At 53.3% G+C, this 14,808-nt stretch overlaps 1 protein-coding gene across 1 annotated transcript in view; it reads left to right on the top strand.

Annotated features, from left to right (window-relative positions):
- The window catches only part of ZNF423 (zinc finger protein 423), a 163,117-nt gene that overhangs the window by 27,485 nt on the left and 120,824 nt on the right, over positions 1 to 14,808 (top strand). Inside the window, 1 exon segment of the mRNA XM_008064723.2 lies at positions 6,263 to 6,347. Within this exon segment, the coding sequence (XP_008062914.1) occupies positions 6,263 to 6,347 (85 nt within the window).

Below are 14,808 nucleotides of genomic sequence, written 5' to 3'. Positions count from 1 at the left end.
AGGCAATCCACTCACCTCGGCCTCCCAAAGCGCTGGGATTACAGGCTGAGCCACCGGGCCTGGCCGGCCCATGTTTCTTTTGACAGTTCATAGAGGTAACGCACATATAAAGGGCTGAGAGCCTGGCCCTCAGGCTCCAGTCATGCTTGCTATGATCACCAGCTGACATTGTCATCAACGGCATCATTATAGTTGGCACAGTTGCTGGAGCCTGGAACCTTCCACACGGTTCCGACTGTTCTTCCATTAATGGCTGATTGATGAAGCCGTTCATCACATTTTCCTTGAGCACCCAGTATGTTTGGAGGAGCCTGGGAGCCGAGGAGAACCAGAAATGGACCCTGCTTTGGGGGCTTAGGGACCGGCAGTGGGCATAGGCCCCTGACAATTGGCTTTCAATGAGGTGAGGAAGTCTGGGATACTGGTGGGTCCATATAGGCCTTAGGGATGAGGTCCAAGGAGCACCCAACATTGGACCTGGAGCACACATGCTCAGGGTCCTTGGGTGCCTGACAGCATAGGCTTGGGGACTCCCACTGAGTTCGTGCTGCCAGCTTCCAGACCAAGGAGGTGCCAAGTGGATCTCAGGAGTAGCTTTCCCTTGAGGGCTGCTGCTGGCGCCATCAGGCAGGGAGGCAGGATTTGGGCAAGGGCCACCTGCCACAGGTGCCTGCTGGGACACAGGGGTGTGTGTTGAGGATGTTTGACTTCAGGACCAGAACCAGGGCCTCAGCCCTGGGATTTTGAGAGGGTAGGGGAGACAGAGGGAGAAAGAATGAGAGCTGGAGAGAGCGAAGGAAACTCTGCAGTGGGAGGGACCTTAGAAGTCTTTTGCCTGGTGTTGCAGATGGGCCCACGGAAGCCCAACGGGCCAGAGGGACCTGTCTGTGGACCCCCAGTTGGGGAGAGAAGCACTTAAATGAGGATGTCTGGCTGAGGCCCGTGCCTCGCCTCAAGGCACACCTGAGGCAGAGAGCACCTGTTAGGGGCTATGACACCCAACCCTCTCATGGCCCTCCGGCTGAGCCAGGCTACTAAACAAGAGTCTAGTAGGACACTCCCAGAGGTCCTGAGCACGGGCACTGGGCACTGCTGCCCAGCCCCGTCAGCTTACTGGCTAAGAGGGGGTATGCGTAGCCTCGGAGAGCATTTGGGCCCTGGAGTCAGATGGCCTGGGTTAGAATCTCCCTCTCCCAGTATCCAGCAATGGTGATTTCACCTCTCTGAGCCTCTGTCTTCCCCTGCAAAGCCAGAGGGTGATAGCAATGGTGATTAATGAAAATAGTAACACCGTCCATCTCCAGAGCTGACCTCAGTCAGCTGGGGGACCTTTCTGGCTTTTTAACCAGCACCTGCTCTGATTGGTCAGTGTCTGATCCTTTATCAGCTGGTAAACATTGTGACCTTTTCCCAAGCTGACCTCGATGTTCTGCTCTGAAGATTAAATGAGTAAAGTAAGTGCTAGACACAAAGTAAGCGCCACTTGCTATGTTTCTCATGTGTGATAACGGATTACACTCATGAGGGATAAGGACAGGCCATGTGCTTTCCATCTACTGAACCTTTACAACACATCATGTTGCAAATGAGGAAACTGAGTCATAGAACAGTGAGGTCGCATGCCTCAAGCCCCAGCTTTCAAGAGGCCGAGAGGGGATTTGAACTCAGGCAGGCAGCATTTGTGTCCACGGCGCTTGGTCATGACCCACACTCCACCCAGAAACTCTAGAGCCTGTTGTGGCTGCAAGAGGGGAGGGTTCGGCTGGGGTGGAGTCCAGAGCAGTCACCCCCATGCCCAGGCTGTGGGGCAGTGTGACTGGGCTGGGCCTCTGTGACCCCCTTTCCTGGATGTGCCCCAGCCCAGAACACCCCTCCCTTTTTGGCACTGCCCACCACTGCGCTGGGCTCCTGGTGGCCAGGTAGCTGCTTCCGGGACCTCCCAAGCCTTGAGCTATTTTAACTTCCAGTCTGCCCTGGATCCACCATCAAGCCCCACTCTGTAAAAGCCCCTACTGTGTGAGAGGTGCTCTCCTGGGCACTGACTCTTACGTCGTCTCTACGGCAACAAGCCAGGAGCCTTGCTGTGGCCTCTGTTTTGGCAAAGAGGGCATCCAGGCTTAGGAGGGTGGTGCCAGATACCCCTGGATGCACAGCTGTTCGCTGTGGTGGGGGGCTTGTTTCCTGGGAGCCCACTGGCCTTCTCTCTTCAGGCCTTGCACGAGCAGGAGTGAGCTGAAGTCTCATCTCTGCCTGCCCAGGGCCCAGGCAGATGGGCCATTTCCTGAAAGGAGCTAGACAAAGCCTGGGTAACTCCCCAGCCAAGGCAGACTCTCTGGGGCCCTGCCCCCTGCCTGGGCACGCCTGGGGGCAGGGGCCCAGCTGTCTGTTAGCCCACCTCTTCCTCCCTAAGGACCCACTCATGTAAGAACAGACTCTGGGGGCTTCATGGGGGCTCGGGGGCTGGCAGGCCGGGACCCTCGGGAGCGTATCCATAGCAACCAGCTCTCAGAAGACTGGGTTCCCGTGGGGCCGAGGCTGCTGTCGGCTGGAGCGTGAAGCACTGAGGTTTCCACCTCCCCCTCTGTTTATGGGTAATATCAGTGTCACCCCAACTTGAGGCCAGTGTGGGCAGACCCCCATGCTCCATCAGCTCAACAGATTCTCATGGTGCCGTTCTCCGCCATGCAGGGCTGCCTGGGTGCTCTCACACCCCATTTTACAGCTAAGTAAACACACATCCAGGAGCCAGGGCTTGTCTAGACCCCACTGGCTTTCTGTCACCTAGACCAGAACTGGCCAGGGAGGTCCGGGGAGTGGAGCCGAGAATGGTGGCTCAGACAGCAGGTTCCGGGAAATCACCGTCTGTCCCTGCTTGCCAGTGAGGGGCCATGGCCAAGTGATGTGGCCTCTTGAAACTCCGCTTTCTTCATCCCTAAAGTGGAGCTTGCAGAGGGCTTGCAAGTACTCAGCGTAAACACCGCCTGCACGTAGCAGGTGCTCAGCAAATGTGAGCTGTGGAAATTCAACAGCCCTGGCTATCTTTTCCTTCCCTCCTTCCTGCCTCAAAGGGCCCAGCCAGGTCTTCCCTGCCCTCCCCCTCCTGTCTCCGCTGTTCTCACATGTGTTTTCCTCCTGCCTTGGCCCCTCTCTGCCATTGTTCAGGACCATGCTGGGGGACACAGCTCCTGGCCACAGGCCCTGGAACTCAGCTTTGGTTCTTCTGGGCAGGGCCCTAGGGAAGGAGCTTATGGCACAGGAGAAGCTTGAGTGCCAGGTTCTGTCTTTCGGTAAATATGTGTCCTGGTAGAGGCTGAAGCTCCAGAGGAGGTGGGGATTGAGAAGGGGAGGCTGACTGAGAGTAGATGTTGGGGTGAGGACGGGGAGCCAGGCAGGGTTGCAGGGTGTTGGAGCTGGTGAGCCCACGCGTGAGTCTGTGTGACATGCATGCCTAGGAGCTTACTCATATTATGCAGGAGTGAGTGCTGGGAGGCTCTGTGCCTGCACTTGTGTGGGGAGCCGGGTGCACATCTGTGGGTGTATCTGGGAGTATCCTGGTACACGTCTTAAGGCTCCAGTGAAGCCACTGAAGGCACATGTGTCTCTGCAGATGAGTTTGGGAGTGTCCACCTGTGTGCCCTTGAGGACCCATGAGGGTGTTCCCACTTCTGGGGTGCTGCACATATGTGTTGGTGTTGCAGGTTTCTGTGTGCGGGGGTTATGGGTGTGTCTGTGAGGGTCTCATGCTGATGGTGATGGGGGGAGGGTAAGTGAGTGTAGGCTTGCACGTCTGTGCATGTGGTCTCTGTGTATGTGATCGGTCAGCAGTTTTCCTGGCCCCTCCCTTAGAAAACCCCTGGGGCCTGTTTACCCACCAGGAAGGGCCTAGTTATTTGACAGTGCTCTTCCTGCCTCTTAAGGGGTTGGAGGGGCATCTGGGGGTGGCATCTCTTCTTGCCCAAGCACCTGGTAAGTTACCTTTGAAGCACAGCAAGCTGTGAGCATGGGTTGTTCACCTGTCCCCCCCGAAGGAACAATCACTGTGAGCATGGGTTGTTACCCACACTCGTCTGGACCAGCCATGATTGTGGCCTCCAAGACTTCCAACCAAGCAGATCCTTGGAGGGGGAACACGGTCTTCCTCCCCTTACCATGGCTGAAGCCTTATCCCATCCACTTCCTCTCACCCACCAGCAGGCTCCCCTGGACCTCCTTGGGATGGAGCTTCCCGGGGTGTGCTTCATTCTTGCATTTACTCATTCATTCATGCAAGCATTCAAGGTTCTTATGCTTACTCACCAGGCAGAGTGAGTGGGGCACACGTGGAACAGAGTCAGTCGTCTATAGTGGAGATTCCCCAAGGTAGTTCCTCTCTATGAGCTTGAACCTGGGGCTGAGCCGAGCTGGGGGCTCTGGGACTGCATCCCCTGAGAAGGCCTCAGTCCCTGCAGTTCCCTTATAGCTAGAGCATCTCCCTGTGCCTGCTGCGAGGCTGGACCCCCCAGCCCTGTCTCCCTGCCCTCAGCCCCCTGACTTCCCTTGTTCTTCCCTGGGCCTTTCCTGGCCGAGTGCCTGCTTCTGCCCCAGTGCATTTTCTTAGCACATATAATAAGCATAATAAAAGTTAAATAATTATTAAGTGATGACCCTGGGTCAGGCCCTGTGCTAAGGTAGTGGGGATCTGAGGTATTGAAGCCTTTTTGGTTCTCTTTGTCTCTTCTGCCTTAATAGAGTGCTTTGCATGTTATTCTGCAATTTTGCTCATCTGTTCAACACATGCTGTTGGACACTTCGTCTGTGCTGCTTCAAAGGTGGACAAAACATGTTCCTGGCCCTCTGGGTGCTCAGGGTACAGTGGGGGAGCAGAGGAGTCAGTCAGTGATGGTACAACTGTGTACTGATCACTCAGGTGCTTTTAGCATAAGCTGGGGGCCGGGGGGCACCTAAGCTCATTCTGGGTGGGAAGAGAAAGTTTCTCAGAAGAGGTGACATTTGAACTGAGTCTTTAGGGATGAAGAGGGGATTCCAGGTAGAGGAACTAACATAGGCAAAGGCCTGCAGGTACTTAGGAAACCACAGGTGTGGGGTGGAGCCAAAATGGCATCTGAAACAACTGAGCTCACTGGTGGTTCATCTGGCTGGAATAGTTGAGGCTTGAGCCTGGGTCCTCAACCAAGACATCTGAAGTCCTGCTCCCCTTTCCAGGGGTAAGAGAAGTCCTATCATGCCAGGAGCTAAAGTGGTATTCAAAAAACTTGGATATTTTGATTCCTAATACCACCTAGCCCTTAAAAAACTCACAGCCTTAGTCCTTTCCCCCAGATAGCTAACACTGCCTCTTTGTCCAGGGGGCTTGTGTCAAAACTACCCAGAGTTTGTTGTGAGAGGAAGGTCTACCCTTTGGAATGAGTCTTCAAGAAGCTTTGAAGCTTCTTTTTCCATTTTTCTGCCCTCACCCTCAAAGGCGGCTGGTAAAAGCCCATGTGTGTTGAAACCAGCTGTAGGGTCACCTGCAGCCTGTGTGCTTAGGGCAGTTGATTAATTCCTTGGCCTCTCTTGAGCATCAGAGTTGGCAAAACCAGTGTCCCCTGCCCAACCACATGGCTCTTTGGATGGGTAGAAGGATGGATGGATGGGTGGATGGATGGATGGATGGATGGGTAGATGAGTGGATGGGTGGGTGGATGTAAGTTGCATGGATGGATGAATAGACAGAGGATAGGTGGGTGGATAAACTGATGGATGAATAATAAATGGATAGATGGGTAGATGGATGAATGAGAGTGGGTGGTTGAATGTGTATGTAGATGAATGGATGGATAGATGGGTGGGTAAGTAGTGGTGGATAGGTGTGTGTGTGTGTGTGTGTGTGTGTGTGTGTGTGTGTGTATGTGTGTAGCTGGGTGGTAGGTGGGTGAACTGATGAATGGGTGAGTGGGTGGGTGTGTTTTTAGGGTCATGGATGGATGGATGAATGGACAGGTAGATAGATTTGCCCTTCCAAGCAGGACACCCTCCCTCAGCTCCCAAAAAGATTCCCCGTGGAATGAGGCAGTTTCCCCAAATGGAGCAGAGGAGCAGCTCCCTTGGAATGTCACTAGAAGCCCCATCCCAGCTGGCAGGGCTGGTTTCTGAGGGAGGAGGGAAGGAAGAGTGTCCTGGGGAGACCTGCGAGGGGACTGAGCCAGGCACTCTAGGAACTTCTGCTTTCTGCTTTTTCCTGCCTCCTGCTTCTCTAACTCCTTTCGTTTGGGTTTCCAAACAGAAAAAGACCTACCAATGTATCAAGTGCCAGATGACCTTCGAGAACGAGAGAGAGATCCAGATCCACGTTGCCAACCACATGATTGGTAAGAGAGCGTTTCTTCCCAGCTGTGCGGGGCTCCTCGTTGGGGCTGGCAATGTGCAGTTCCAGCCATCATTTTACTGGCTTTTCGGGCAAAGGACGGAGTTGCCGCTGCTGTTTCTGAAATATTTCAAATGGGAGTAAAATGTCAGAGTGGGAGTGCTTTCTCCACCGAGCCTTCTTGTCGCGGCTCCACTCACATTACGATCAAACTTTTGACAATCTCTTCCATTTCCCAGCATAAATTTCCCTCCATTTCTGAAACAAAGTGCTTTGCAGTTGTCAAGCACGCAGGGGCAATTATGCTTCAATTTTGTGTGTCATGACATTGAATAGATTTAACTGCTCACATTTCCCCACTCAACATGGTGAATTCCTCAGGCACATTGTCAAAACAGAATGCTTACAAAGTTATTTCGGTATTTTGCCCGTTCTTCTTCAAGTGGTTTTGGACTTTGGAAAATGCAGCCTTTCTAGAAGAGGTGCTTTCAAAGTCCTGTAGAATTTACACACTTGGCACAGGTAACCCAGGGGAAGTGATGAAGCCTATCTTAACATGCATGCGTGGGCGTGGTCTCCCTGGCAGCCGGGATGCTCCATTGTAGGAGAGGGGCCAGCAGGGTGTTCTGATGGGCTTGGAGGTCTAAGGGCAGGGACTTGGAGAGCTTCTGGAATCCTGGTGCCCTGGGTCTTTGCTGGACACGTGCTCAGCTTCTCCAAGTCTCCTGTGGTCTGAGCAGTGAGGTGTGAGTCACAGGCTGAGCATCCTGCCCTTCACTTCAGCTCCAATTTTCTTCTTTTAGCATCTTTTCATGATCACTGTAATGAAAACCCTTTACTGCGTACATTCAGAAAACCTCTCGTAATGCTGTGAACGAGCTGAACACACCTGCGTAACCAACACCCAGATCAAGAAACAAAGCTGTTTCCGGCCTCCCAGAAACTCCTCTCTTGGCTGTCTTCAGACCTTCCTCCGCCACAAAAGGTCAAACCATCTCGGTGTCTAATAACACAGGCTGGTTTTTGCCCGATTTGAACTTTATGTTCATGGAGTCACACAGTTTCTGCTCGTTTGTGTCTGGCATCTTTCACTTTTCATATTATTGCCTCTGGTTGGAGGTCTTTCTTTCTCATGGCACCGTTTGCCTGTCAATCCTCGATGGGCTTGTTTTCAAATAGTGCTGGAACATCCTTGTACATGTCTTTTAGGTGAACATGTTTGCTATTTTAATGGTATTATTGGAATATATAGGTGTTATATATTTCTATATGATGCACTATATGTTATATATACTGTATCTTATGTATATAAAAAATAGAATTAGAAATGGAATTGCTGGGCCATAGGATACATGATGTTTACCCAGGTGGCTATATGAACTTGTGTGCACATACTCCCATACCCCCCTTGAGAGTTTCTGGGCTGCCATGAATATTTTTGCCAAGGCTTTTCTTTGGTGAAGATGCTCTTGGCGAGTGTGGGTCCCCTGTCCCTACCTAGCTGCAGCATTGCTGGGCTCAGACAGTGTGGGTGCCCAGCATCCCAGCTCTCCCCACTCAGCTGGACATCCTCTGCCCCAGTGACTCAGAGCTGGTCGGTCCCCTGGAGGCACTGACCCCCAGGTGTGTACGTGGCGGGGCTCACCCAGCAGTGAAAGGGGGAGAGGAGCCTGGGAAGAGCCGGCGTGGCCCTGGGAGCTTGGCCTGACAGGGAGATTGGTGGCTTTTTAATTTCTCCTGTCTGAAAACCCCCTGCTGAAGGATAAGAAGGAACGCTACCCTGTCAGTCACCAGCTGCCGAGAGTCCTTTCACAGGAGTGTCAGGGAGGTGAAGATGAAGATATCTGAAAATGTTTGCTTTTGTAGCAGGTGTTAATGCGCGCTCCTGTTTGTAAGCATGAAGGGTGAGCCTGGCTAATTGGACCACAGTGATTTCAAAGGCGCTTCTGCCCCTCCCTTTTCTCTTCTACCTTGCCTTGTGCAGAGCCTGGAAGCCCCGTGTCCTCAGGTAGGAGGTGGGAGGGGCTGCTCCTAACTAGAGTCGTGGGAAATGCGAAAGGAGGCTTGACGGGCATTTGGGCCTGCGTTGTGAGCTGAGGGCTTCCAGGAAGGAGTTGTGTCTGGTGGCTGGCCAGGTCCTCTCGCCCGCCCCGCAGTGCTGTCAGCGGGCCTGTTCCTGGAGCCCCCGGGAACAGGCAGCAGGGGTGGATGGCCTGTCTCAGAGCCGGAGACTCAGTCCACTGTGCCAACCCCTAGCATTGACCCCGTGTGAGCTAGACCTGCTGTTTGGGCAGTCCCTCTCACTCCTACCTGCCCTTCCCCCACTGCCTACCTCCCCCCAGCCTCATCAACCCCTTCTGTTAAGGAACACTGACTGAACACCTGTGGTCTCTGTGGGTGGTGGGGTGAAGGGGTACATGGTTCTGCCCTCGGAGATCCTACAGCGTCCCCTAGAGGACACCGCAGCGCACACGCTGTGCAGTGAAGGAGGACACATTGGGTAAGGATGCTAACAGCCGTTGTTGACTGACTTAGTGCCAGGTACTGTTCATAGGCACCAGTTCCCCATGTGACAGGCAAGGAACTGGGCCTCAGGGAGCTTACATGACAAGGCCAAGTCCCTCCAGCCTGTGGGTGGTGGAGGCTGGGTCCTCTCCATGGTGTTTGGAGCTCCTGCCAGAGAATGTGGAGGGGTGAGACCACAGGCGTCCCTGTCCAGGTAGAGGTGATGGGCATCCCGGTGAGTGCAGTACAGTGATGTGGGTACTCCCGGGACAGGGACAACTGGGTAGTGAAGGATGAAGAAGAGTCTTCTCTGGCAGGGCCATTCTGACAAGGGAGTGGCCTCTGTGAGGCAAGACAGTCACCTGGGAACGTGGTCTTCAGAGGGAGGCTCGGCCTAAGAAGGAGGGTTCTTGCACAGCATGTTGTTGCCTAGCTGAGAGGTGGGGACCCACTGTTCGTAGGGGGACTGTGGGGTAAGGAGAGATGGTGACAGGAGCAGAGCAGGTGAGTGTGGGGAGCAGTGGGGCCTGACCTGGCCAGGACAGAGGCATTGCATGCAGTAGCATCTTGTGGGGGCGGGGAGCGGTGGCCACAGAGTTACTTACAGGCCAAGTGAAGGGGTTTGAGTTTGTGTCTCACCCCAATGACTGGGGTCCAACTTTGGGAGCCCCTTGACCGATGTTTTATTAGACTTCTCTTGAAAAACTGGAATTGCTAGCAGCCAGGCTCTGCATACTCACACAATGGGCACTAGCAGCTTCTTCTGCCCACAAGTGAGGCATGTGCTTCCAGGCCCCACGGGCCCCACTCATAAGGAGATGCTTGGCTTATTTGTGTCCCCAGCCAGGTGCCTTACTGTACAGCCTTGGGCTTAGACACTAGGGAGTCATTGAAAGTTTTGGAACAGGGTGTGGTCTGCTGTGCTGTGTCCCTAGTCAGGTTCCTTACTGTACAGCCTTGGGCTTAGACACTAGGGAGTCATTGAAAGTTTTGGAACAGGGTGTGGTCTGCTGTGCTTCAGGAAGATGAATCAGGCTGCAGTGTTGGGGAACCAGATGGAATGAGAACAGAGACCTGCCTGGTCTGGGTCCTGGAGTGAGGGAATGGAGCAGGGGAGAAGAAAAGAGGGAACTGACTGGACTCAGCTGTGGCTTGTGTGGTGTGTCTGGTCGGCCCTGGTTGCGGGGGAATGGTGAGAGTGGGACTGGAAAAGCAGACACAGCAGGCCTGGTTTGGGGCTGGCTCTGTAGTCCCAGTGAACCTGTTGGGGCCCACTCTCCCTGTGGACAGCTTCTCCTGCTAAACAGTCTGAGCCCAGAGTGGCCGCCCTTGAGCTGGTAGGGGTAAAAGTTCTCCTTAGTGGTACCAGGGGGACTCGATGGGTACAAGTGGTCCTGTTCAGCTTGGCGGCCTTCTCATAAACTCGGGGCACTAGGGGGTCTGAGGCAGGCCTCCCCAGGGACTCAGACTGCTGGAGACCTCCCCTGGGGGGCAGTAAAGTGGCCTTTTTATAGCGGGGGCCTCCGCATGGCTCTGTAGCCTGGAGACCCTGGGAGTTACGATGACTCAGGGACATGTCTCCTTGGAAACATTTTCCCAGCACCCCTCTCCAGGCTGCTGCTGGGGAAGGAGTGATTTGGATCTGAGAGATAGGCCAGGGTCTTTGGAAGCTTTTCAGCAGCAAGGTCTCCTTTGAAATCCCCCCTCCCACGGAGAATAAGACTCCTTCTCCAGGCCTCTCCCAGCTTTTGAAATGGCTTTAGACACCTCCTCCCAAGAGGATACTTCAAACACTTGGAGAAGCCCGTGGCTCTTGCTCTGTGGCCTCCTGCATAGGTACCCGCCTCCGTCCACCTCCTCCCTACCTCCTACTGTATCCCTTCCCAGACTCTGGGAGGATGGCCTCCCTCTGCTCCCTCTGGAAATGGCTCCTCAGGAGACCCCTGCCTGGCTCCCTGGGGCTGGCTCCTGGCTGGAGGAGAGCTGAAGGAGGCATCCCATCCCCTGCGGCTTGGGAAGGTAGGGCATTGGGTCCTCCCATGTGTGATGGCATGAATGTACAAGGTGTGCGCTCTGCCCCCTCCCCGCCAGGGCACGTGGCACCTTACCCTTGGAGGCAGGGCCTGAGCTTGGAGACCCCAAGGAAGCCCATTTGCCGAAGAAGCCTGTCCTTTGGGTTCCTTATGGGTGAGGATGGCTGGATAAGGGGTCTGAGAACTTGTCCTTGAGATAACAAACTTGCAATGACCCAGACTGGCCCTGAGGGAGTGACTCAGCCTCTGGGCCCTGGACGTCCTCACTCAGGGCCTCACGGGCCCCTGGGGGGAGCCCCAGGGAGGGTCAGGGCTGGGAAGGGACGGTCCTCAGGGAATCTTGTCAGGAACGTTTGCCCTCAGTGTCCTTGGAAAGTGGCTGTGGACTGTCTGGCAGGCAGCCAGTCCAGAGCCAGGCCTGTCCCGGTGGGGCATTAGTCATTCTGTAGGCCTACTTTCTTGTCACGTCAGCCCCTTTCCCTGGGTGCTCTCAAGGGCTGGTCTTTGCTGTTGGGGCGAAGAACGAGGGGAAGAAGGGGGCATTTGGAGGATCAGCTCCCACTTAAGTCTTTAAAAAAGCCCCCAGTGCTTTTGTCTGCCCTCCCCTCCCCAGCCCTTCCCTTCACTGTGGCAGAACTGGCCCTGTGCTCCTGGAGGGTGTTGTGTGTGTGTGTGTGTGTGTGTGTGTGTGTGTGTGTGTGTGTGTGTGTGTGTGTGTGAGAGAGAGAGAGAGAGAGAGAGAGAGAGAGAGAGGAGGAGAGAGAATGAGAATGCACCCGAGAGACAGACAGAGGGAACCAGAGAGAGAGGCAGATAGGGTTTTTCTACCTTCTGAGTCTTTAGAAGCGCATCACTGGACACGTTTTCAAGCTGCCTTGCAGACCTGGGGCCCACCCTTTCAACAGCTGTGATGCACCGGGGACTCTGCTGAAAGGCAGGCTTGGAGCATTTTGGAGTAGGAGGAATCTCTGGTCCACGGGGGAAGGTCTGGAGTGGAAATCAGTGTCTCGCCCTAATGCCAGGGAGATATGGAAACCCTCAAATATAACCCAGAGGAAAAACTCACAGAAAGAGAAAGAAGAAGGGGTTCCTGTCTACCTTCTGCAGGAACACGTGTTGCCACGCAGGGCTTGTCAGGCTCCTTTAATGGGGCTTTGATTCAGGTAACAGCAGACCCACAACATCTGTCCAACCTTAGTATGTGATCAAAATGTCTCCCTCTCCCCCCGGAGATCACATTTCGGGTTCTGGAACTATTCTGTCAGAATAACAAGCCTGTACAGAGAGCCCATAATCCAATTCATTTTTATTCTTTCTTTTTTTTCCTTGCCAAGCACCCAAACTAGGGCATAGTCACTCTCCCCTGCTGTAGTCCTCCCAGGTGAGAGGACTGGCCCAGAGGACTCAGTTTCTCTGACTTTGAATTCCATTGGCTCATCTGAGGAAGCTATTGATCAAGCATTTCAGTCTGTGAAGAATCTATCAGTTCTGAATTTTAAAGTAGTGGAAATTTTCTCATTTCCATGGATTTCTTTTGTATGTGTTTTTCTTAAGTAGGGGAAAGGCCTGTGTAGTTGGGGTTTCCTCTAAAAGTAACCTTTCATGCTCGGTACACATGATTAAGATCCTTGGTAGACTCTATGAGAAACCACTAGTCCAGCTCAGAAGATGTTAACCTACAAGTTGAACATAATGTCACAAGTCCAAGATATGGGAGTTTGGAGGACAAACATGTTACCCAATCTGGGAATTCCAGGAAAGCTACCTGGAAGATATTATACCTAATCAGGGTCCTAGAGTATGGGAAGTAGAGTGGGAGGTGTTAGGGCACAGACAGGGTGAGGATGAGATGGGTGAAGAGGGAGAGGGAGAGGCGAGGGGAGACACAGCACCGCCGGAGCTGGCAAGCAGGGGGTGCATGCTAGCAACCCAGAGATCCAAGTAAATGCAAAGAATTGCAACACACAGAGGTGAGAGAAGAAAAGATTTATTTAAGAAAGCTTCACTCCCCACAGACAGGGAGCAGGCCTACACTCTAGGTGAGTGTAGCGTCGTGGCACCCCAAAGTCCTGGCTTAAATCCTTTTCCTTGGAGATGTTGCAATCAGATAGATGTGACTTCCTTATTGATCCCCTGTGGATGTCTTGGAGAACCTGTGACACAGAGACCCACTAATGTCCTACCACATTATCATAACCCCGAGGGAAGGGTGTGAGAAGGATTCTAATTCTCCTGACCTTCCCAAATGACATTCCTTAGAGCTAATGGAGGGTGCACCTTACATATCTCCTGGGCATTCCCAGAGGGTAGCTTCAGGGGATCCTTGGCTTCCCTGTAGATAGTGCCCAATTTACTGGAAGATCGAATCCCTACCTGCTCCCCACTCTGAGCAGTCATAACTTTTGTAATTATAAATTTTGTGACTTGTACAATCCTTGCCCAATGCATGATGTCTTAGGCCTTGTAAATTCCCTTTACTCAAGGCAAGCTTGATTGCCGCTGTGAGATACCTCTGATACCTGGCACCAGGAAGTCTGTTTCTGAAAAGACAGAGTCGGCAAAGTTAATTTTACCTAAAGTGTGCATTTCTCCAAAAACATAGCTTCTACTTTCTCATCATTGTATTAAGGTTTAAGAACAAGATAAAAAATGGCTTTCGGCTCTCGGTCTGTCCTTTCAGGAGGGACACTCCAGGCAAAGAAAATAGCACAAGCCAGATCATGGAGGAAAGAAGCCATGTAGTGTACAAAGAAGTGTAGACAATCCAGGCCTGCTGCAAAAGACGTTGTGAGGCAGGAGGGGGTTGGGTCACAGCATGGACGGTGAGAGAAGACGAGGATGGTGGTTTGGAGGGTGTGGACTGGGTACACTTCAGAGGCAAAGCCAGGGGTTTGGCCATTGGATGGATGTGGGAAGGGGGGATGTTTGGAATGATGTGGCTGTGTCAGGTGACTGGGTTGGGTGACAATGACAGATGATACTATGCCAGAAGAAGAGCTACTGGGGACTGGCAAAGAAGATGACGATGCCCGTAGTGATCAGCCAACTCAGCACCAGTCCCTCTCTTCTCATCTGTGTGTGTTGTCACACCATGAAGAAGGGTCTGCTGCTACCCCTTTATCCTCAGGCGGCTATGAATGCAGGCAGTGTGGCCCAGATCCTGCGCCCTTCACCCCGTGCCTGAAGGCCCATCACACTTGCTGGGCTCGAGTGTGTTCGTTAGATGCCCATGCAGATGTGGGTGTTGGAGTCTGGTCAGCAGTGGGATACCAGAGCAGGAAGCTCCAGAGAAAGGCTGAGGCTGGGGAAGGGGACTCTGGGGCATCAGCACAGGTGCCGAGGGCAGACAAGGGTCCTGCGGCCAAAGGTGGCGTCAGAGCTTGGTCTCCTCCGCCCTGAGCAACCAGTGGGAATCAGAGCCTCAGAGTGGGCTTTGGTTGCCAGCAAAATCTCCCTTTCTCACAGACCCCACGGGGAAAGTAGCAGGCTTTCTCTTCTGACTGCAGACCCTGCTCCTATAGGAGTCAGGGCGTCCCTCACTGGCTGATCAGTTTTGCAGGTGCCCTGCCTGGTGTGGGTTCCAGCTTAACCATCTGGGGAGACTGAAGTCAGGAGAAGAGAAGTGACTCCCCAAAGATACACGGCAAGCTGTGAGTCTGAGGCCACTACTGGGAGCAAACAGAGTCTCTGAGGAAGTTACTGGTTTGCGGCTATGTCCCGTAGGGTTTTCTTTTTTTTCTTTTTGAGTTGGAGTCTCACTCTGTTGTCCAGGCTGGAGTACAGCAGCACACTCACGGCCATCGCAGCCTTGACCTGCTGGGCTCGGGTGATCCTTCCGCCTCAGCCTTCCAAGTAGCTGGAACTGCAGATACGTGCCAACGTGCCCTGATAATTTTTCTTTTTTTGGATTTATTGTAGAGATGAGGT

Source organism: Carlito syrichta, unplaced genomic scaffold (genome assembly GCF_000164805.1).
Source record: "Carlito syrichta isolate Samal-C Ts95f unplaced genomic scaffold, Tarsius_syrichta-2.0.1 Scaffold307953, whole genome shotgun sequence".
Taxonomy (NCBI): Eukaryota; Metazoa; Chordata; class Mammalia; order Primates; family Tarsiidae; genus Carlito; species Carlito syrichta.
The sequence above is the reverse complement of the archived record's forward strand: the minus strand, read 5'-3'. Positions and strand labels throughout refer to the sequence as shown.